The sequence below is a fragment of the Salmo salar genome, chromosome 10 (assembly GCF_965601325.2).
Source record: "Salmo salar chromosome 10, fSalSal1, whole genome shotgun sequence".
Lineage (NCBI taxonomy): Eukaryota > Metazoa > Chordata > Actinopteri > Salmoniformes > Salmonidae > Salmo > Salmo salar.
Genome location: NC_138300.1, coordinates 52,250,979 through 52,274,702, shown reverse-complemented (window position 1 = coordinate 52,274,702; position 23,724 = coordinate 52,250,979). Strand labels below are relative to the sequence as shown.

Sequence of the window (23,724 nt, the reverse complement as noted above, 5' to 3'; positions counted from 1 at the left end):
GGAAAACCACACTACAGGCTGATCCAACTTTGATGTAATGTCCTTAAAACAAGTCAAAATGAGGCTCAGTAGTGTGTGTGGCCTCCACGTGCCTGTATGACCTCCCTACAATGCCTGGGCATGCTCCTGATGAGGTGGCGGATGGTCTCCTGAGGGATCTCCTCCCAGACCTGGACTAAAGCATCCACCAACTCCTGGACAGTCTGTGGTGCAACGTGGCATTGGTGGATGGAGCGAGACATGATGTCCCAGATGTGCTCAATTGGATTCAGGTCTGGGGAACGGGCGGGCCAGTCCATAGCATCAATGCCTTCCTCTTGCAGGAACTGCTGACACACTCCAGCCACATGAGGTCTAGCATTGTCTTGCATTAGGAGGAACCCAGGGCCAACCGCACCAGCATATGGTCTCACAAGGGGTCTGAGGATCTCATCTCGGTGCCTAATGGCAGTCAGGCTACCTCTGGCGAGCACATGGAGGGCTGTGCGGCCCCCCAAAGAAATGCCACCCCACACCATGACTGACCCACCACCAAACCGGTCATGCTGGAGGATGTTGCCGGCAGCAGAACGTTCTCCACGGCGTCTCCAGACTCTGACACGTCTGTCACGTGCTCAGTGTGAACCTGCTTTCATCTGTGAAGAGCACAGGGCGCCAGTGGTGAATTTTCCAATCTTGGTGTTCTCTGGCAAATGCCAAACGTCCTGCACGGTGTTGGGCTGTAAGCACAACCCCCACCTGTGGACGTCGGGCCATCATACCACCCTCATGGAGTCTGTTTCTGACCGTTTGAGCAGACACATGCACATTTGTGGCCTGCTGGAGGTCATTTTGCAGGGCTCTGGCAGTGCTTCTCCTGCTCCTCCTTGCACAAAGGCGGAGGTAGCAGTCCTGCTGCTGGGTTGTTGCCCTCCTACGGCCTCCTCCACGTCTCCTGATGTACTGGCCTATCTCCTGGTAGCGCCTCCATGCTCTGGACACTACGCTGACAGACACAGCAAACCTTCTTGCCACAGCTCACATTGATGTGCCATCCTGGAAAAGCTGCACTACCTGAGCCACTTGTGTGGGTTGTAGACTCCGTCTCATGCTACCACTAGAGTGAAAGCACCGCCAGCATTCAAAAGTGACCAAAACATCAGCCAGGAAGCATAGGAACTGAGAAGTGGTCTGTGGTCCCCACCTGCAGAACCACTCCTTTATTGGGGGTGTCCTGCTAATTGCCTATAATTTCCACCTGTTGTCTATTCCATTTGCACAACAGCATGTGAAATTTATTGTCAATCAGTGTTGCTTCCTAAGTGGACAGTTTGATTTCACAGAAGTGTGATTGACTTGGAGTTACATTGTGTTGTTTAAGTGTTCCCTTTATTTTTTTGAGCAGTGTATATTGGCCATCGGTTCCCTGCCTATAGCCCTGTGAGTGTTCTGTCTGTTGTAGAATGTTGGGGCTGTTTGTAAACGCAGTACTGGACATGAGATAATGATTATGTTGTGGTACCTATCTTCTCTCTCTCTGAATATATCCCAGGGGATTTACAGATGACTCAGGGTCAGTTTAATCATAAATACTCAACAACACAAAGCAAGAACGCAGAGGGCACTAGCCGCACTACCCACAATGCATTTCACTGGGGCTCTTGATTATCCTCACCTTAGAGTAAAGGTGGCTTTCACCTCTCAACAAGTCACCATGCAGTTGAAATACACAACTGGCTGAGAGAGAGAGACAGAGACAGAGAGAGAGAGACAGAGAGAGAAAGACAGAGAGAGAGACAGAGAGAGAGACGGAGAGAGAGAGACAGACAGAGAGAGAGAGAGTTTGCATCTGTGAATGAGTGAGTGACAGTCACACACACAACCACACACTCAGTCACACACACACAACCACACACTCAGTCACACACACACACACAACCACACACTCAGTCACACGTACAGTCACACACTCAACCACACACAACCACACACACACAGTCACACACAGTCGCACACACAACTACACACAACCACACACACACACACACACACAACCACACACTCAGTCACACACACACACAACCACACACACAACCACACACTCACTCACACACACAGTCACACACACAGTCACACACACAGTCACAACCACACACTCAGTCACACACACAGTCACACACACAACCACACACTCAGTCACACACACAGTCACACACACTTGCACGCTCGCTTTCAGGTATATTGGATGACTTAAATTTGCATATGATGGGAAAAGATAAATGCTAATTCTGCTGGAACGAATGTGTGTTGAACCATTAAAATGATACCAAACCAATTTTGACTGAATAGATTTTAGCGTGGAATGTCGTGAGATGAAAGGTAAACTAAAATGATTCACTCATCGTCTACTGGAGATGGTATTAACCCTTCACTCATCGTCTACTGGAGATGGTATTAACCCTTCACTCATCGTCTACTGGAGATGGTATTAACCCTTCACTCATCGTCTACTGGAGATGGCATTAACCCTTCACTCATCGTCTACTGGAGATGGTATTAACCCTTCACTCATCGTCTACTGGAGATGGCATTAACCCTTCACTCATCATCTACTGGAGATGGTATTAACCCTTCACTCATCGTCTACTGGAGATGGTATTAACCCTTCACTCATCGTCTACTGGAGATGGTATTAACCCTTCACTCATCGTCTACTGGAGATGGTATTAACCCTTCACTCATCGTCTACTGGAGATGGTATTAACCCTTCACTCATCGTCTACTGGAGATGGTATTAACCCTTCACTCATCGTCTACTGGAGATGGTATTAACCCTTCTAGAGTGAGGTGGCTGTGTATTCCCGCCAGCAGGACCACATTTGTCATTACTGGAGATATATAATGGTTTACATTAGCATAGAGGCATTCAGGGTACAGCTGACTAGGCCTGTCAGCAGTTTAGGACTGGGTTCTTTCTCCCTGAAGCAGCCAATGACAACAGGACACTACATACAAAAAAAAAATACCTCTTGAATTTAAATACCTCTTGAATTCCACGCATCTAATAGACGCTTGGACGTGTTTGGACGTGTTCGTAAAGAGTCTTGGCAATTGCAGGATACGTCTCTTAACACACTGTTGGCTTGGTCTTGAGAATAAATAGCGGGTTTATAATGCAGCCTGTGTTTCCCTAAAGATACATATAATCCTTCTCAGATGGACAGTGTGTTGATCTACTATGGACTGTATTGTAAAGCAGTATCATTCATGCTCCCAGAGGTCCACAACATTATGATAGATGGTAAATGACAGCTAAGACAGGCGTGGACGTAGTCAGATCTGTGTGTGTGTGTGTGTGTTTGTGTGTGTGTATGAGGTGGATCTAGCATTCTGCAGAGATCAGAACACAGAGAACAGAACAGAGAGAGCAGAACACAGAGAGCAGAACACAGAGAACAGAACACAGAGAATAGAACACAGAGATCAGAACACAGAGCGACCGGTCAGAACACAGAGTAACAGAACAGAGAGAGCAGAACATAGAGAGCAGAACACAGAGAACATAGCACAGAGATCAGAACACTGAGAACTGAACAGAGAGAACAGAACAGAGAGAACAGAACACAGAGAACAGAACACGGAGAACAGAACAGGGAGAACAGAACACAGAGAACAGAACACAGAGAACAGAACACAGAGAACAGAACACAGAGAACAGAACAGGGAGAACAGAACAGAGAGAACAGAACAGGGAGAACAGAACACAGAGAACAGAACACAGAGAACAGAACAGGGAGAACAGAACACAGAGAACAGAACACAGAGAACAGAACACGGAGAACAGAACACAGAGAACAGAACACAGAGAACAGAACACAGAGAACAGAACACAGAGAACAGAACACAGAGAACAGAACAGAGAGAACAGAACAGAGAGAACAGAACAGAAATAACCTTCTATTGGTTTGAGAGTGTGTTTCTCCAACCCAACTCTGCTCCTGCCGTCTCTCTCTCTCTCTCTCTCTCTCTCTCTCTCTCTCAGTTTGTTGCGCGGGGCAGAGGAGATGGGTCTGAGGAAGTCGTTGAAACCAGAGTTTGGGGGAGGAACACGCAGCTTCTCCTGTGAAGAAGACTACATCTATGAGAACATTGAGAGAGAACTATGCTTCTTCACATCACAGGTAAGCACACACACACTCACACACACACACACACACACACACACACACACACACACACACACACACACACACACACACACACCCCCCCCCCCCCCCGAGATGTTGATTTGTTCTGACCAGCCTGCCCCTCTCTCCTCAGGAGAGGCAGAGCATTATCAAGTACTGGCTCGACAATCTACGAGCCAAGCAGGGGGAGGTGCTTCATAACATACACTTCCTGGAGGGACAGCCAATCAGTGAGCAGCATTTGTTGTTTATTTCTAGCACTTTGTTAAAATCTCAATAAAAGATATGGGTGTGCTTGTGTACATGCTTCTGAGTGGGCGGGGTTAATGTTTACCTGTGTGTTCCTCCAATCCCCGAGCTGAGTGGGCAGGGTTAATGTTTACCTGTGTGTTCCTCCAGTCCCCGAGCTGAGTGGGCGGGGTGTGATCCAGCAGGTGTTTCCTCTCCATGAGCAGAGGATCCTCAGTCAGCTGATGAAGTCCTGGGTGCAGGCCGTGTGTGAGAAACAACCACTAGGTCAGTACACACACACACACACACACACACACACACACACACACACACACACACACACACACACACACAAACACACACATGTTATGTCTCCCTTAACTGAGATCGTTAGTTACTGTAAGTCAGGCTGTGAGGTTCCTGTTGTTCATGTGACTTTAAACCAAAGGTCAACAAAGGCTTAAACCTGTCTGTCTAACAGTCTGAATCTAACGGTCTGTCTCCCTCTGTGGTGAATCTAACGGTCCGTCTCCCTCTGTGGTGAATCTAACGGTCTGTCTCCCTCTGTGGTGAATCTAACGGTCTGTCTCCCTCTGTGGTGAATCTAACGGTCTGTCTCCCTCTGTGGTGAATCTAACGGTCTGTCTCCCTCTGTGGTGAATCTAACGGTCTGTCTCCCTCTGTGGTGAATCTAACGGTCTGTCTCCCTCTGTGGTGAATCTAACGGTCTGTCTCCCTCTGTGGTCTATCTAGATGATATTCGTGACTATTTTGGGGTGAAGATAGCCATGTACTTCGCCTGGCTGGGGTTCTACACCACGTCTATGCTGTATCCTGCTGTCATCGGCTTCGTGCTCTGGGTTCTCACCGAGTCTGACCAGGTGACTTTTACACAAGACCTTTTCAAGTGTCCTGTCCAGGAATGGGGTGTACATGTACATCAAGCTGCCTCACGCTACAGAAACAGGAGATAGACTCCTGCCCTGTGGGTCAAGACAAGGCTTACTTACTTACAGCTTACTTTACAAATGCACTGTTTGTATCTCATTTAGTACAGATACACAGCGACATACTCACTGTGATACACTCCAATCTGCTCTGTAGTACAGTGTATTCCCTTCTTTAACAACATTAGCCTTTTCTACTAACTCGCAGTGAGATATTGAACTGTGTTGACATTTGAAAATGTAGCAACAGTGTTTCTAAGGGTCCTCAGATATGATGATCTCATGTTTTTTCATAGAATAGAAGGACCACCTGTGTATTCTCCTCTCTCCGCAGACGAGTCGTGATATCTGCTGTGTATCCTCTCTCCTCAGACGAGTCGTGATATCTGCTGTGTATTCTCTCTCCTCAGACGAGTCGTGATATCTGCTGTGTATCCTCTCTCCTCAGACGAGTCGTGATATCTGCTGTGTATTCTCTCTCCTCAGACGAGTCGTGATATCTGCTGTGTATTCTCTCTCCTCAGACGAGTCGTGATATCTGCTGTGTATTCTCTCTCCGCAGACGAGTCGTGATATCTGCTGTGTATTCTCTCTCCGCAGACAAGTCGTGATATCTGCTGTGTATTCTCTCTCCTCAGACAAGTCGTGATATCTGCTGTGTATTCTCTCTCCTCAGACGAGTCGTGATATCTGCTGTTTATCCTCTCTCCTCAGACCAGTCATGATATCTGCTGTGTATCCTCTCTCCTCAGACGAGTCGTGATATCTGCTGTGTATCCTGTCTCCTCAGACAAGTCGTGATATCTGCTGTGTATTCTCTCTCCTCAGACGAGTCGTGATATCTGCTGTGTATTCTCTCTCCTCAGACGAGTCGTGATATCTGCTGTGTATTCTCTCTCCTCAGACGAGTCGTGATATCTGCTGTGTATTCTCTCTCCTCAGACGAGTCGTGATATCTGCTGTGTATTCTCTCTCCTCAGACGAGTCGTGATATCTGCTGTGTATTCTCTCTCCTCAGACGAGTCGTGATATCTGCTGTGTATTCTCTCTCCTCAGACGAGTCGTGATATCTGCTGTGTATTCTCTCTCAGACGAGTCGTGATATCTGCTGTGTATTCTCTCTCCTCAGACAAGTCGTGATATCTGCTGTGTATTCTCTCTCCTCAGACGAGTCGTGATATCTGCTGTGTATTCTCTCTCCTCAGACGAGTCGTGATATCTGCTGTGTATTCTCTCTCCTCAGACGAGTCGTGATATCTGCTGTGTATTCTCTCTCCTCAGACGAGTTGTGATATCTGCTGTGTATTCTCTCTCCTCAGACGAGTCGTGATATCTGCTGGGTATCCTCTCTCCTCAGACGAGTCGTGATATCTGCTGTGTATTCTCTCTCCTCAGACGAGTCGTGATATCTGCTGTGTATCCTCTCTCCTCAGACAAGTCGTGATATCTGCTGTGTGGTGTTTGCCCTGTTTAACGTGGTGTGGGCCACTCTCTTCTTGGAGAGGTGGAAGAGAAGGGGGGCGGAGTTGGCCTATAAGTGGGGTACGCTGGACACCCCTAACGAGTCCCTAGAGGAACCACGGACGCAGTTTAGGGTGAGGAGGACATGAGAATATTTCAAGTCAATGTCTCAATATACTTTACAGAAGAAGAATGAATAACGGAAAACACAAAGCTACTGTCACGTCCTGACCAAAATAAGTTGTTATTTTCTATGGTAGAGTGGTCAGGGCGTGACAGAGGGTGTTTTTGTGTTTGTTCTATGTTCTCTATTTCTATGTTGGATTTCTAGTTTGTCTATATCTAGGTTGGGGTTTATTGGGTTGACCTTCAATTGGAGGCAGCTGTTCCTCGTTGCCTCTAATTGGAGGTCATATTTATTAGGGGTGTTTTTTTCCTGTTGTTTGTGTATGTTCACCTGACAGAACTGTTGGCAGTCGTTTTTGTTATAGTGTTTCATTAAAGTTAAATATGAGCACTTCACACGCCGCGCCTTGGTCCCCTTTGTACGACCCGCGTTACAGAACTACCCACCATGACTGGATCAAGCGGCGTGCCCAGGCAGAGATGGACACCTGATCATACATGGAATGGATGGAGAGGAGAAACTGGACTTGGGGGCAAGTTATTGAAAGATATCGGAGCCTACCGGGGAAGAACGAGAGGCAGCCCCAAAACATTTTTTTGGGGGGGCACACGGGTAGTTTGGCTGGGCCAGGGGTGAGCCCTGAGCCAACTTCCCGTGCTTATTGTGGTGAGCATGTGCCTGCCTCTCGCACTCTCTCTCCGGTACGCCTCCATAATCCAGTACGTCCTGTTCCTGCTCCCCGCACTAGCCCTGAGGTGCGTGTTACTAGTCTGGCGCATCCAAAGCCAGCCCCACGCATCAGGCCTCTAGTGCGCCTCCATAGTCCAGTAAGTCCTGTACCTGCTCCTCGCACTCTCCTTTCAGTGCGCAGCCATAACCCGGTACAGCCAGTGCCTGCTGTGAGCACTTTGCCATTAGTACGTCCTGGTCCTGCTCCCCGCACTAGCCCTGAGGTGCGTGTTACTAGTCTGGCGCCTCCAAAGCCAGCCCCACGCACCAGGCCTCCAGTGCGCCTGCCCAGCCCAGTACGTCCTGTTCCTGCTCCCCGCACTCGCCCTCCAGTGCGCCTCCATAACCCGGTACAGCCAGTGCCTGCTGTGAGCACACGGCCCTTAGTGTGTCTTCCCAGTCCGGTGAGACCGATTCCTGCTCCTCGCACTCTCCCTCCAGTGCGCATCCATAACCCGGTACAGCCAGTGCCTGCTGTGAGCACTCGGCCTTCGGCGGTGGTCTGCAACCCAGAGCCTTCGGCGGTGGTCTGCAACCCAGAGTCTTCGGCGGCAGCTTTTAGCCCAGTCTTCGGCGGCGGTTGGCGGTCCGAAGCCTCGGAAGATGATCCATGGTCTGGTTCCTCCGGACAAACAGAAGCGAGGGTATCAGCGGGTGGTGGGGGTACTACGCCCGGAACCAGAGCCGCCGCCATAGACATTTTTCCACCCTCCCTTCCCTCCCTTTAGGTTTTTATTTGTATTTTTTATATATTGTGTGCATTCGGAGTCTGCACCTTTGGGGGGGGGGTACTGTCACGTCCTGACCAAAATAAATTCTTATTTTCTATGGTAGAGTGGTCAGGGCGTGTCAGGGGGTGGTTTTGTGTTTGTTCTATGTTCTCTATTTCTATGTTGGATTTCTAGTTTGTCTATATCTAGGTTGGTGTTTATTGGGTTGACCTTCAATTGGATGCAGCTGTTTCTCGTTGCCTCTAATTGGAGGTCATATTTAGTAGGGGTGTTTTTTCCTGTTTGTGGGTAGTTTCCTGTTTAGTGTATGTTCACCTGACAGAACTGTTGACGGTCGTTTACATTTTTACTTCCCTCCCGCTCTCCTCCCTCCCTCCACCTCTCTCCATCTCCCGCCACCTCTCTCCTCCCTCCACCTCTCGCCTCTTTCCATCTCTCGCCTCCCTCCCTCCACCTTTCTCCTCCCTCCCTCCACCTTTCTCTTTCCTCCCTCCACCTTTCTATTCCCTCCCTCCACCTCTCTCTTCTCTCTCCTCTCTCCACCTCTCTCCTCCCTCCAACTCTCTCCTCCCCTCCAACTCTCTCCATCTCCCTCCACCTCTCTTCTCCCTACCTCCACCCTTTCTCTCAACCTCCCCCCCCCCACCCACTTTCCCTCTGTAGGGTGTGAAGCGGTGCAGCCCCATAACAGGCTGTGAGGAGTTTTACTACCCACCATGGAGGAGAAGGGTGTTCAGGTGGCTGGTCAGCCTGCCCATCTGCATCCTGTGTCTCTGCTTTGTGTTCCTGGCCATGCTCCTCTGCTTCGAACTGCAGGTCACTGAATGATCAACAGCTTCTAGTAACACTGTCAAACTTCCTTACTGGAGATGTACAGTTGAAGTCGGAAGTTTACATACACTTTAGGTTGGAGTCATTAAAACTAGTTTTTCAACCACTCCACAAATTTCTTGTTAACAAACTATAGTTTTGGCAAGTTGGTTAGGACATCTACTTTGTGCATGACACAAGTCATCTTTCCAACAATTGTTTACAGACAGATTATTTCACTTATAATTCACTGTCTCTCAATTCCAGTGGGTCAGAAGTTTACATACACTAAGTTGACTGTGCCTTTATACAGCTTGGAAAATTCCAGAAAATGATGTCATGGCTTTAGAAGCTTCTCCTAAGCTAATTGACATCATTTGAGTCAATTGGAGGTGTAGCTGTGGATGTATTTCAAGGCCCACCTTCAAACTCAGTGCCTCTTCGCTTGACATCATGGGAAAATCAAAAGAAATCAGCCAAGACCTCCGAAAATAAATTGAAGACCTCCACAAGTCTGGTTCATCCTTGGGAGCAATTTCCAAACACCTGAAGGTACCACGTTCATCTGTACAAACAATAGTACGCAAGTATAAACACCATGGGACCACGCAGCCATCATACCGCTCAGGAAGGAGACGCGTTCTGTCTCCTAAGAGATGAACGTACTTTGGTGCGAAAAGTGCAAATCAATCCCAGAACAACAGCAAAGGACCTAGTGAAGATGCTGGAGGAAACAGTTACAAAAGTATCTATATCCACAGTAAAACGAGTCCTATATTGACATAACCTGAAAGGCCGCTCAGCAAGGAGGAAGCCACTGCTCCAAAACCGCCATAAAAAAGCCATACTACCGTTTGCAACTGGGGACAATGATCGTACTTTTTGGAGAAATGTCCTCTGGTCTGATGAAACAAAAATAGAACTGCTTGGCCATAATGTCCATCGTTATGTTTGGAGGAAAAAGGGGGAGGCTTGCAAGCCGAAGAACGCCATCCCAACCGTGAAGCACGGGGGTGGCCGCATCATGTTGTGGGGGTGTTTTGCTGCAGGAGTGTAACGGCTGTCTATGGAAGAAGTGGACCAAAATGCGGCGGAGTTAGGGTTCGTCATATTTAATTTACGAACACTATGCATTTCACAAAAACAACAAAAACTGACAGCCAACACAGTCCTGTCAGGTACTACCACAATGACAAGCACAATTACCCACACCACACAAAGGAAACGTAGGCAACTTATGTGTGACTCCCAATCAACCACAACCCTCTACAGCTGTGCCTGATTGGAAGTCATACGGCCAAAATCAAATGAAACAATAAAACACTCACTCCCTTCTGCCACGTCCTGACCCAACTACACCCTCTACTGGTCAGGACGTGACAGTACCCCCCCCTCAAGGTGCAGACCCCGGGATGCACCTAAAAAAGGAAAACACAAGAAAATCCCCAACAAAAAGGAACACCTAAACAATAAGGGAGGGAAGGGAGGGTGACTACCGTCACCGACGGCACTGTGCTACACCCTCCCTCCCCAACCCACCTATCCTGGAGGTGGCTCAGGTGCAGGCCGTTCCGGGAAGTCGGGCCACTCTGGCCGCTCGGGGCAGTCGGGCCATTCTGGCAGCTCGGGGCAGTCTGGCAGCTCGGGGCAGTCTGGCAGCTCGGGGCAGTCTGGCAGCTCTGGCAGCTCGGGGCAGTCCGGCGGTTCAGGGCAGTCTGGCCACTCCGGCGGTTCAGGGCAGTCTGGCCACTCCGGCGGTTCAGGGCAGTCTGGCCACTCCGGCGGTTCAGGGCAGTCTGGCCACTCCGGCAGTTCAGGGCAGTCTGGCCACTCCGGCAGTTCAGGGCAGTCTGGCCACTCCGGCAGTTCAGGGCAGTCTGGCCACTCCGGCAGTTCAGGGCAGTCTGGCCACTCCGGCAGTTCAGGGAAGTCTGGCCACTCCGGCAGTTCAGGGCAGTCTGGCCACTCTGGCGACTGTTGACTGGCGGGCAGCTCTGACGACTGTTGACTGGCGGGCAGCTCTGACGACTGTTGACTGGCGGTCAGCTCTGACGACTGTTGACTGGCGGGCAGCTCTGACGACTGTTGACTGGCGGGCAGTTCTGACGACTGTTGACTGGCGGGCAGCTCTGGTGACTGTTGACTGGCGGGCAGCTCTGGTGGTTCCGGCTCAGGATTCACCAGGCTGGGGAGACATAACGGAGACCTGGCTCTGGGCGCAGGCCCTGGATTCACCAGTCTGGGAAGACCCGCTGGATGCCTGGTTTGAGGAGGTGGCACAGGAGAGACCAGGGTGGAGAGACCCACTGGAGGACTGGTCCGTGGAGGAGACACGGCTTGACCAGGATAGGGAGACCCACTGGAGTACTGATCCGTGGAGGAGACACGGGCTTGACCAGGATAGGGAGACCCACTGGAGGACTGGTCCGTGGAGGAGACACGGGCTTGACCAGGATAGGAAGACATGCAGGAGGCCTGTTTCTGGGCGCAGGCACAGTCTTTACCAGACAACCAGCACGCACCTCAGGACGAGTATGGAGAGCTGCCTCAGGTGACATCATTTCCACGACACGCTCATTAGGGCGAATGCCGTGCTTTATGCACCACACTAGCAGCTCTCTCATCTCTCTCTCTCCTAATTTCCCCATTAACCCCGTCACAGTCTCTGTCTCATATCCCTCGCTCACCTCCAATGTCATCCCGACTGGCTCTGGTTCCGACCTCAGCTCCACCGACTGTCCCGTGTGCCCCCCCCCCAAAAAATTATTGGGGCTGCCTCTCGCGCTCGTTGCGCTCTCTCTCCTCGTAATAGCGCCTCTCCGCTCTCGCCGCTTCAATCTCCCACTGCGGGAGGCGATAATCCCCAGCCTGAGTCCATGGTCCCTCTCCGTCCAGGATCTGTTCCCAAGTCCATTGGTCCATAACGCTGTACTCCTGCTGCTCCTTCCTCTTCCGCCGCTTGGTCCTGGTTTGGTGGGTAATTCTGTAACGGCTGTCTATGGAAGAAGTGGACCAAAATGCGGCGGAGTTAGGGTTCGTCATATTTAATTTACGAACACTATGCATTTCACAAAAACAACAAAAACTGACAGCCAACACAGTCCTGTCAGGTACTACCACAATGACAAGCACAATTACCCACACCACACAAAGGAAACGTAGGCAACTTATGTGTGACTCCCAATCAACCACAACCCTCTACAGCTGTGCCTGATTGGAAGTCATACGGCCAAAATCAAATGAAACAATAAAACACTTACTCCCTTCTGCCACGTCCTGACCCAACTACACCCTCTACTGGTCAGGACGTGACAAGGAGGGACAGGTGCACTTCACAAAATAGATAGCATCATGAGGAGGGAAAATGATGTGGATATATTGAAGCAACATCTCAAGACATCAGTCAGGAAGTTAAAGCTTGGTCGCAAATGGACAATGACCCCAAGCATACTTCCAAAGTTGTGACAAAATGGCTTAAGGAAAACAAAGTCAAGGTATTGGAGTGGCCATCACAAAGCCCCGACCTCAATCCTATAGAAAATTTGTGGGCAGAACTGAAAAAGTGTATGGGAGCAAGGAGGCCTACAAACTTGACTCAGTTACACCAGCTCTGTCAGGAGGAATGGGACAAAATTCACCCAACTTATTGTGGGAAGCTTGTGGAAGGCTACCTGAAACGTTTGACCCAACTTAAACAATTTAAAGGCAATGCTACCAAGTACTAATTGAGTGTATGTAAGTAAACGTCTGACCTACTGGGAATGTGATGAAAGAAATAAAAGCTGAAATAAATCATTCTCTCTACTATTATTCTGACATTTCACATTCTTAAAGTGGTTACTAGGATTAAATGTCAGGAATTGTGAAAAACGGAGTTTAAATGTATTTGTCTAAGGCATGGGTGTCAAACTCTGTAATTATATTTGGCCCGCGAGACAATACCAAATTACTACTAGAGCTGGCCCGCCGGTATTATACAGCGCATTCACCGCTAATACTACGAATCCCATAATGCTCTGCTGTTGTTTTCGCGCGCCAATCAGGACAGGACCCAGAAACACCCTCTCCTCTGTGACAGTAGTCATAGCAACATAGACGCTACAACTGTCAGCGCGCTATCCCTTCCCAAAAATGGCGAAAAGAAAGGCAGAAAACAGGAGCTTTCTGGACAAGTGGGAGGCAGAATATCTGTTTACATATGTAAAAGACAAACCTGTTTGTCTTGTTTGTGGAGTCAACGTGGCTGTAAGTAAGGAGTACAACATTAGACGACACTATGAAACGAAACACCATGACAAATACAAGGACCTGGACATGACTCAAAGGAGCCAGAAAGTAGAGGAGATGAAAAGAAGTTTGGTTTCACAACAGAATATGTTCAAAAAAGCCACATCACAAAGTGAGGCTGCTGTAAAGGCTAGTTATATAGTGGCAGCAGAGATCGCAAAATCAGCCCGGCCCTTTAATGAGGGAGACTTCGTGAAAAAGTGCATGATGAAAGTTTGTGACCTCGTATGCCCAGAGAAAAAGCAAGCATTTTCAAACGTGAGCCTGAGCAGGAACACAGTAGCTGATCGCACATGTGATCTTGCCACCAATCTGTATGACCAGCTGATGGAAAAGGGAAAAGATTTCGTTGCGTTCTCCCTCGCTGTGGATGAGAGCTGCGACGCATCTGATACTGCTCAGCTGCCAGTCTTCATCCGTGGAGTATTATCATTTTATTTGTAAAATTATTAGCCAGTGGAAAAAGTTTATTTTGGTATTTAAATCAGAAGGCTGCAAATAGAAAAGAGGCATACGATTTTTATAAATTTTTTATTTATTTAATAAATGAATGCCATTGATGTGTTTTTTCATTTGAAATTCGATTTTGCATGTCTCCACTATTAAATTATATATTGTATGGTACTAAGCGATGCTTGTTCCATATTCAATGTTAAAGCAAAACTTGTTTGGGTCCATATTAAAAGGTTCATTTGTTCAATGTTGGCCCGCGACTTTGTTCAGGTTTTACATTTTGGCCCACTGGGTATTTGAGTTTGACACCCCTGGTCTAAGGTGAATGTAAACTTCAGACTGTACTTAGCGTTTGATTATGAATCAGTCATAAACATCTACTCCTTAGGATGGATGTGGTTCTTGTCAGTGCGTTCTATAGCTGTATGTGGCCACGTAATACAGAATAGTTAGATATATATAATTGAAGCCATATACAGTACCAGTCAAAATTGTAGAATAATAGTGAAGACATCAAAACCATGAAATAACACATACGAACCAAAACCATGTTAAACAAATCAAAATATATTTTAGAGTTTAGATTCTTTAAAGTAGCCACCCTTTGCCTTGTGACAGCTTTGCACACTCTTGGAATTCTCTCAACCAGCTTCATGAGGAATGCTTTTCCAACAGTCTTGAAGGAGTTCCCACATATGCTAAGCGCTTGTTGACTGCTTTTCCTTCACTCTAGAGTCCAACTCTTCCCAAACCATCTGAATTGGGTTGAGATTGGGGATTGGGGAGGCCAGGTCATCTGATGCAGCACTCCATCACTCTCCTTCTTGGTCAAATAGCCCTTACACAGCCTGGAGGTGTTTTGAGTCATTGTCCTGTGGAAAACAAATTATAGTCCTTCTAAGTGTAAACCAGATGGGATGGCGTATCGCTGCAGAATGCTGTGGAAGCCATGCTGGTTAACCTGTTGAGGACAGACGTTCCGCTAGCGGAACCCTGTTCCGCCTGCGGAACCCCTAGCCAACAGCCAATGGCATCGCACGGCGCGAAATACAAAACCAACTAAAATACCACAATTCAATTTTCTCAAACAATCAACTATTTTACACCATTTTAAAGATAGGTCTCTCATTAATCTAAGCACATTGTCTGATTTCAAAAAGGCTTTACAGCGAAAGCAAAACATTAGATTATGTTAGGAGAGTACATAGACACAAATAATCACACAGCCATTTTCCAAGCAAGCATATATGTCACATAAACCCAAACCACAGCTAAATGCAGCACTAACCTTTGATGATCTTCATCAGATGACACTCCTAGGACATTATGTTATACAATACATGCATGTTTTGTTCAATCAAGTTCATATTTATATCAAAAACCAGCTTTTTACATTAGCATGTGATGTTCAGAACTAGCATACCCACCGAAAACTTCCGGTAAATTTACTAAATTACTCACGATAAACGTTGACAAAATACATAACAATTATTTTAAGAATTATAGATACAGAACTCCTTTATGCAATCGCTATGTCCGATTTTAAAATAGCTTTTTGGCGAAAGCACATTTTGCAATATTCTGAGTACATAGCTCGGCCATCACAGGCTAGCTAATTTGACACCCACCATGTTTGGGGCTCACTAAACTCAGAATTACTATTAGAAAAATTGGATTACGTTTGCTGTTCTTCGTCAGAATGTACTCCCAGGACTTCTACTTCAACAACAAATGTTGTTTTGGTTCCAAATAATCCATAGTTATATCCAAATACCTCCGTTTTGTTCGTGCAAACAGGTCACTATCCGAAGGGTAACGCGCGAGTGCATTTCGTGACAAAAAAATTCAAAATATTCCAATACCGTACTTAGAAGCATGTCAAACGCTGTTTAAAATACATTTTTATGCTATTTTTCTCGTAAAATAGCGATAATATTCCAACCGGGCAACGTTGTATTCATTCAAAGGCTGAGAAGTCTTGTGAATGCGTATCTCAGTCTCACTGTCCCCAGGCTGACCACTTACAAACTCTGTTGTTGTACTTTGCCCAGAGACAGCAGACACCCCATTCCACTTTCTGGCGGCTTTAGAGAGCCAATGGAAGCCTTAGAAAGTGTCACGTTACAGCACAGATGCTGTAATGTTGATAGAGATGCAACAGAAGGACAACAAATTGTCAGACAGGGCACTTCCTGTATGGAATCTTCTCAGGTTTTGGCCTGCCATATGAGTTCTGTTATACTCACAGACACCATTCAAACAGTTTTAGAAACTTTAGAGTGTTTTCTATCCAAATCTACTAAGTATATGCATATTCTAGTCTCTGGGCAGGAGTAGTAACCAGATTAAATCGGGTACGTTTTTTATCCGGCTGTGAAAATACTGCCCCCTATCCCAAAGAAGTTAAGTATGCCTTGAATTCCAAATACATCACAGACAGTGTCTCCAGCAAAGTACCCCCACACCATCACACCTCCTCCTCCATGCTTCACGGTGGGAACCACACATGCGGAGATCATCCATTCACCTACTCTGCGTCTCACAAAGACAGGGCGGTTGGAACCAAAAATCTCAAATTTGCACTCCTTAGACCAAAGGACTAATTTCCACCAGTCTAATGTCCATTGCTCGTGTTTCTTGGCCCAAGCAAGTCTCTTATTCTTATCGGTGTCCTTTAGTAGTGGTTTCTTTGCAGCAATTCGACCATGAAGGCCTGATTCACGCAGTCTCCTCTGAACAGTTGATGTTGAGATGTGTCTGTTACTTGAACTCTGTGAAGCATTTATTTCAGCTGCAATTTCTGAGGTGCAGTTAATTCTAAAGAACTTATCCTCTGCAGCAGAGGTAACTCTGGATCTTCCTTTCCTGTGGCGGTCCTCATGAGAGTCAGTTTCATCATAGTGCTTGATGGTTTTTGCGACTGCACTTGAAGAAACTTTCAAAGTTCTTGACATTTTCTGTATTGACTGACCTTCATGTCTTAAAGTAATGATGGACTGTCGTTTCTCTTTGCTTATTTGAGCTGTTCATGCCATAATATGGACTTGGTATTTTACCAAATAGGGCTATCTTCTGTATACTGTATCACCCCTACCTTGTCACAACACAACTGATTGGTTAAAACGCATTAAGAAGTTAAGAAATTCCACAAATTAACTTTAAACAAGGCACACCGGTTAATTGAAATGCATTCCAGATGACTACCTCATGAAGCTGGTTGAGAGAATGCCAAGAGTGTGCAAAGCTGTCATCAAGGCAAAGGGTGGCTACTTTGAAGAATCTCAAATATAAAATATATTTTGATTTGTTTAACACTTTTTTGGTTACTACATGATACCATATGTGTTATTTCATAGTTGTGATGTCTTCACTATTATTCTACAATGTAGAAAATAGTAAAAATAAAGAAAAACCCTTGAATGAGTAGGTGTGTCCAAACTGTTGACTGGTGTTGTATGTAGATTGACATTGTATGGACTGTACAGGCTTGTAATGTGTGTAGTAAGTAAGAAAGTTGTTGTTGTTGTTGTTATGGTGTTTGCAGGAGTTTGTTATGGGGATTAAAGAAGTGCCTCGTCTGGCCCGGTTCATCCCTAAGATCATGCTGGCCATCACTGTGACCGCCTGTGACGAGGTGTACAGGAAGATAGCCTACTGGCTCAACGACATGGGTGAGAACAGGCACTCTTATCCCTTTCATACACAGGCCAACATCCCACTATTTTAACATGCCTGCTTCTGTATACCAGGTGCTGGTGTATCTGAAAAGGGTAGGGGGTACAAAAGAAAACACTTATAGACCTACCGTGAATCCCAAACCAACCTCTCGCCCCTATCAACTCAGTTGGAGGGCCCTCCATTGTCGCGTGTTGCTGAATAAACTCAGAGGGTGACTTCAAGAGTGGCGAGTGAGGAACAAATAAACCCCTCAACTTCGGGACACACTTGTGACTTGAATGATGCAATTCATGTTTCACATTTAAATAATAAAACAAGCATGAAATTAAAATGAGAAAATTCCCTGTGTTGTTTTACAAGATATAAACCTCTGTAACATTTAAACATTTAATTTGGGAGGTATTTAATCTGTTACATGTGTCAAGCCTCGAAATCAGACACAAACAATTACAGGTAGCTCATAGACACCTCTCCATTCTTTTGTGTGAAATTGTGCAAACTCAAAAATAACGTAGTGCGTTATGGGATACCACTTCGCTCTGAAGCAAGCAGCGTAGCTGGCTCTGTGGAAGTGTCTATCGGAGGGTCTCATTAGCTCCTACACCCTTCATCATTTTCACCCCCTTAGCTTTGGGACACTTGTGCATGTGGCAGAGGGGAAGGGGAATGGGCTAATGGAGGGCAGAGAGTCGAGGAGCAGTGGAATTAAAAAAACTAATTCAGGTGATGATGATTATTGCTGTGAATTCTGACATTATGTTTCGTCCCCCACAGAAAACTATAGACTCCAGAGTGCCTATGAGAAACACCTCATCATTAAATTGGTTCTTGTGAGTGCTGTCATCTTCCTTATTACATGGAAATTGGACTCACTTTTCACAAGACAAAGGATTGAAATACAGAATTGACACTTTCCCTCTGAGGTTTTTACCACTCACATGTTTTCTTTCTGTACTCTCAGTTTCAGTTTGTAAACTCTTATCTCAGCCTTTTCTACATTGGATTCTACCTCAAAGACATGGAGCGTCTGAAAGAGGTAAGAGACACTGAAATCACAATACGTTTCCACTCCTTCCAAATAGTTACCCAAACCATGTTCATCTTCCTGGTCTTCCTTGCTTCATCCCTCCCTCCCCTTCACATGTTGCTCTCTCTTCGTTCTGTCTATTTTTCCATCCTGTCTGTTGTGTGGTTCCGTGGTGCTGGTTCCGTGGTGCTGGTTCCGTGGTGCTGGTTCTGTGGTGCTGGTCTTAGCTGTTACTGGTGTTCTCTCTGGGACAGAGTCTTCTCAGACAGCTGAAGGACAATGTGCTGCCTTTTGTCTTCCTCAAGATCAAGCTGTTGGTCGTCACCATCCCCTGGGTCATCAAGGCCTCCTTCAGGTCCAAAGTACGACCTTGCCTGTGTGTCAAGGGTCAGGGGGTTAGAGGTCAAAGTCATCTCGACATTACCTGCCCAGCGCCCCATGCATGACCTTAGACCTTTAAACATCATGTGCCTTATTTGTGTAGAGTTGTAGTCTGTTATTTTGTTGTGCTTGTAGTATTAGCATCATTATTGTATGTATCTTTGGCATTGCATAGAAAGCATTTCCATGTTCAGGTAGATGCAGGATGGCTAAATGTGTGTCTGTTGTAGGCTGTCTGCTAGCATAAACCTGTTAGTCCTATAGCACATATAGCACATGTAGTCCTGTTTTTGTAAGGATTCTGTTGCTAACTTGTCACCCACCCAGTTACCTACTATAGGAAGACGTGTAGTACATGTGAATACTATGTTGATTTAAAAACACATATAGAATGTTCCACAGTTGGTTTTCCACTCTGCCTGTTTCGTTGTTGGTTGTGTTCATGATGGGAATATGGAAGCGGTTGATATGTCTGATAAGCAGTGTTCTGCTTTGGGTTTGTAGCGTCTGGCTACCTGTGGATTTGAGCAGCTGTTCTATAAGGTTTGTGTCGGGAAAGTCATATGCCTGGCACGTCAATCTGTCACTCTGTCCTTTTGTCCTTCTTTCTGTCACTCAGTCCATCTCTAATAACTGTGCCCTTGTGTGTTTATAGATTATTCATTTCTGTGTGTTTATAGATTATTCATTTCTGTGTGTTTATAGATTATTAATTTCTGTGTGTTTAAAGATTATTCATTTCTGTGTGTTTATAGATTATTCATTTCTGTGTGTTTATAGATTATTCATTTCTGTGGGTTTATAGATTATTCATTTCTGTGTGTTTATAGATTATTCATTTCTGTGTGTTTATAGATTTCTGAAAAGCAAAAATGTTCCAGGATATGTTTGTTTGTGTTGATACTTTCTGTTTGTGTTAAGGAACATATTAATCATTTGTTGTCATTGGTGGAAACTGATGATTGATGACTGATGACTGAGGACTGTCTGTCAATGTGCTATGTGTGGTTTGTGCTTTGACTTGGTCATGGTTTGCAGTGAAATGACAACATGCGTGTGTCTCTGTGTCCTAGGTCTCAACTCAGTGGTAGTCATGGTATTGGTAGTCATGGTAGTGGTAGTCATGGTAGTGGTAGTTTTGCATGTCATGGTTTTGATGTTGCACATTGGACCAGGCAGTAGATCCAGAGCAGCGTGTGTATTTGAATGGGAGTGAACTGCTTGCGGTTTAGATATACAATTGTTTTCAGTCCATTGTGTTTAGTACTGAGTGAATATTTTATTTTTGCAAAGGAATTATATTTCTTGATTTTGTACAACTTTATTTGTTTACTGTGGTGCCCTAATGATTACTTATTGAAATCGCTATGCATGGTATGAAACCCTGTGACAGACCCTGACATCCCTGACCTTTAACCCTTCATCCTGTCCTCTATTTCCTGTTTGTGTCAGATGCTGGCCACCCTGCTGATCATCCGCCATTTTGTCCAGAACGTGAAGGAGGTGATGCAGCCTTACCTATACGAGCGCCACAAGCTGGGCGAGCTCACCCTGCGCAGCGTCTGGGATCTGCTCCTCTCAGCCCTGCTCAAGTACTGCAGGCTGGCCGCAGGAAAGCCCCAGGCTTCACCCACCGACCAGGCCATGCCAGGCCTTGGCCTGAGGGGAACCAGACCCGGGGTGGGACAGCCTGACCGCAGGTAATGCTGACACAACGGCTTGTATTCGTCCATGAATACGTAACACGAGAGCTTCCTTTTTCAGACAGGTTTCCTTGAGTGTAGTCAAGCCTATGTTTTGATTTGTTTGAGGATGTGTGACACATTCACATTATTACATGGCTAACCCAATACAATAGTGTTATAGATAGTATCTGATAAGACTACAGTCGAACCTTTCTTCTGTTCTGCAGGGAGAAGAAGTGTCTGAACGGGGGATGTGGGGTGCCTGAAGAGGAGGAGGGAGAGAGGGAGGAGGGGGACAGTGGGAGGTTCAGTGAGGGAGAGAATGAGGAATCGTCTGAGAGTCTGATAGACTGTGGCCTCAAGCTGAGGAAGGTCAGCTTCATAGAGAGGGGGGACAGGAAGTCGTCTGGAGGGGGCTGCGTCCCCACAATGGAGGACAGTTTCCTGGAGGACGGCAGCCCCACTATGGTGGAGAAGGGGATGGATCCGGCGTCGGTGTTCGAGACATATGATGATGACGATGACAATGGCGTCACTGAGACAAAGGACACGGGAGGTTCGGCCAATGAAAGTATGGCGGCTGCCCCGCTGCCTTCTGGGCCAGAGAGCACGGTGACGGTGCGTCATCGCAGAAGGCAGAGGAGTTTGGAGAGGGCAGACTCTAAAACCAAGCGGGAGTCATGGATCGACCCGCCAGAGGAGCAGGAGAGTACGAGTCTGGCACAGGCTGAGATAGAGAGCTGCATGCAGACATATGAGGTAGGAAGACAGCATACACACACACACACACACACACACACACACACACACACACACACACACACACACACACACACACACACACACACACACACACACACACACACACACACACACACACACACACACACACACACACACACACACAGACACACACACACACAAACTAACTAATGAGCAGGCTCACTCACTATGTGAACTATGTCAACAATGCCAACTCTAAATAAACAATTCCATCGTCCCAAATGAGACCAACTAGAGGGGTAACCGTCTTGCTGTAGATCTATTTCCATTTCCATACTGAATCATGTAGCTGGGCATGTGTTCCTGTTACCATGGACCTAGATTTACCCCATGCTCTCTCAGCCAAACTCAGGTCATGCCTCTGTCCATTCATATGATACTCCAATATATCCTGCCTAGGGTCCTTCACAAACTCTCATTGGATCCCTGAAGTGACATGAGCTCTAAGCTGTTGATTGGTATCTGGGATGGCATGGATTGGTTTTGAGGTTACCTCGGGCAAAATACTTCTAGTTATTCTATTGACTACTGTGCTAACTTGAATGTAATTACTGTGTAAATCAAATTGTATTGGTCACATACACATGTTTAGCAGATGTTATTGAAGGTGTAGCAAAATGCTTGTGTTTCTTGCTCCAACAGTGCAGTACTATCTAACAAGTAATATCTAACAATTTCACAACAATACACACAAATCTAAAGTAAAGGAATGGAATTAAGAATATATAAATATTTGGACGAGCAATGTCAGAGTGGCATAGACTAAAATACAGTAGAATAGGATAGAATACGGGATATACATATGAAATGAGTAATGCAACATATGTAAATATTATTAAAGTGACTAGTATTCCATTATTAAAGTGGCCAGTGATTTCAAATATGTGTATGTAGGCAGCAGCCTGTCTGTGATAGTGATGGCTGTTTAACAGCCTGATGGCCTTGAGATAGAAGCTGTTTTTCAGTCTCTCGGTCCCAGCTTTGACGCACCTGTACTGACCTCGCCTTGTGGATGGTAGCGGGGTGAACAGGCAGTGGCTCGGGTGGTTGTTGTCCTTGATGATCTTTTTGGCCTTCCTGTGACATCGGGTGGTGTAGGTGTCCTTGAGGGCAGGTAGTTTGCCCCCGGTGATGCGTTGGGCAGACCGCACCAACCTCTGGAGAGCCCTACGGTTGCGGGCGGTGCGGTTGCCGTACCAGGCAGTGATACAGCCCGACAGGATGCTCTCATTGTGCGTCTGTAAATGTTTGTGAGGGTCTTAGGTGCCAAGACACATTTTTTCAGCCTAATGAGGCTTATCTTGGCCAGGTCGCAGTTGTAAATGAGAACTTGTTCTCAACTAGCCTACCTGGTTAAATAAAGGTGAAATAAATAAATAAATAAAAAGAGGCACTGTTGCTGCTTCTTCACCACACTGTCTGTGTGGGTGGACCATTTCAGTTTGTCAGTGATGTGTACACAGAGGAACTTTAAGCTTTCCACCTTCTCCACTGTGGTCCTGTCGATGTGGATGGGGGGGGTGCTCCCTCTGCTGTTTCCTGAAGTCCACGATCAGCTCTTTTGTTTTGTTGATGTTGAATGAGAGGTTATTTTCCTGGCACCACACACCCAGGGCCCTCACCTCCTCCCTGTAAGCTGTCTCATCATTGTTGGTAATCAGGCCTACTACTGTTGTGTCGTCTGCAAACTTGATGATTGAGTTGGAGGCGTGTGTGGCCACGCAGTCTTGGGTGAACAGGGAGTACAGGAGGGGGCTCAGCACGCACCCTTGTGAACACACACCCCTGTGTTGAGGATCAGCGAAGGGGAGGTGTTGTTTCCTACCTTCACCACCTGGGGGCGGCCCATCAGGAAGTCCAGGACCCAGTTGCACAGGGCGGGGTTCAAACCCAGATCCTTGACTAGTTTCTCAAAGCACTTCATGATGACAGAAGTGAGTGCTATGGGGCGATAGTCATTTAGTTCAGTTACCTTCACTTTCTTGGGTACAGGAACAATGGTGTATATCTTGAAGCATGTGGGGACAGCAGACTGAGATAGGGATTGATTAAATATGTCCATAACCACACCAGCCAGCTGGTCTGCGCATGCTCTGAGGACGCGGCTAGGGATGCCGTCTGGGCCGGCAGCCTTGCGAGGGTTAACACGGTTAAATGTCTTACTCACGTCGGCCACGGAGAAGGAGAGCCCACATTCCTTGGTAGCTGGCTGCGTCGGTGGCACTGTG

At 46.7% G+C, this 23,724-nt stretch overlaps 1 protein-coding gene across 2 annotated transcripts in view; it reads left to right on the top strand.

Annotated features, from left to right (window-relative positions):
* Window positions 1-23,724, top strand: part of ano8b (anoctamin 8b) — a 96,734-nt gene that overhangs the window by 55,157 nt on the left and 17,853 nt on the right. For both annotated transcript variants that reach the window (XR_014379041.1, XM_014123576.3), the window contains exons 4-14: window positions 4,022-4,160; window positions 4,300-4,396; window positions 4,566-4,682; window positions 5,151-5,278; window positions 6,778-6,939; window positions 9,056-9,208; window positions 17,487-17,613; window positions 18,395-18,450; window positions 18,582-18,656; window positions 20,481-20,728; window positions 20,941-21,472. Coding sequence is in view for 1 of the 2 variants with exons in the window: in XM_014123576.3 (XP_013979051.1) it covers window positions 4,022-4,160; window positions 4,300-4,396; window positions 4,566-4,682; window positions 5,151-5,278; window positions 6,778-6,939; window positions 9,056-9,208; window positions 17,487-17,613; window positions 18,395-18,450; window positions 18,582-18,656; window positions 20,481-20,728; window positions 20,941-21,472 (1,834 nt within the window). In the remaining variant the exon portion in view is untranslated. The remainder of the gene's footprint in view (window positions 1-4,021; window positions 4,161-4,299; window positions 4,397-4,565; window positions 4,683-5,150; window positions 5,279-6,777; window positions 6,940-9,055; window positions 9,209-17,486; window positions 17,614-18,394; window positions 18,451-18,581; window positions 18,657-20,480; window positions 20,729-20,940; window positions 21,473-23,724) is intronic.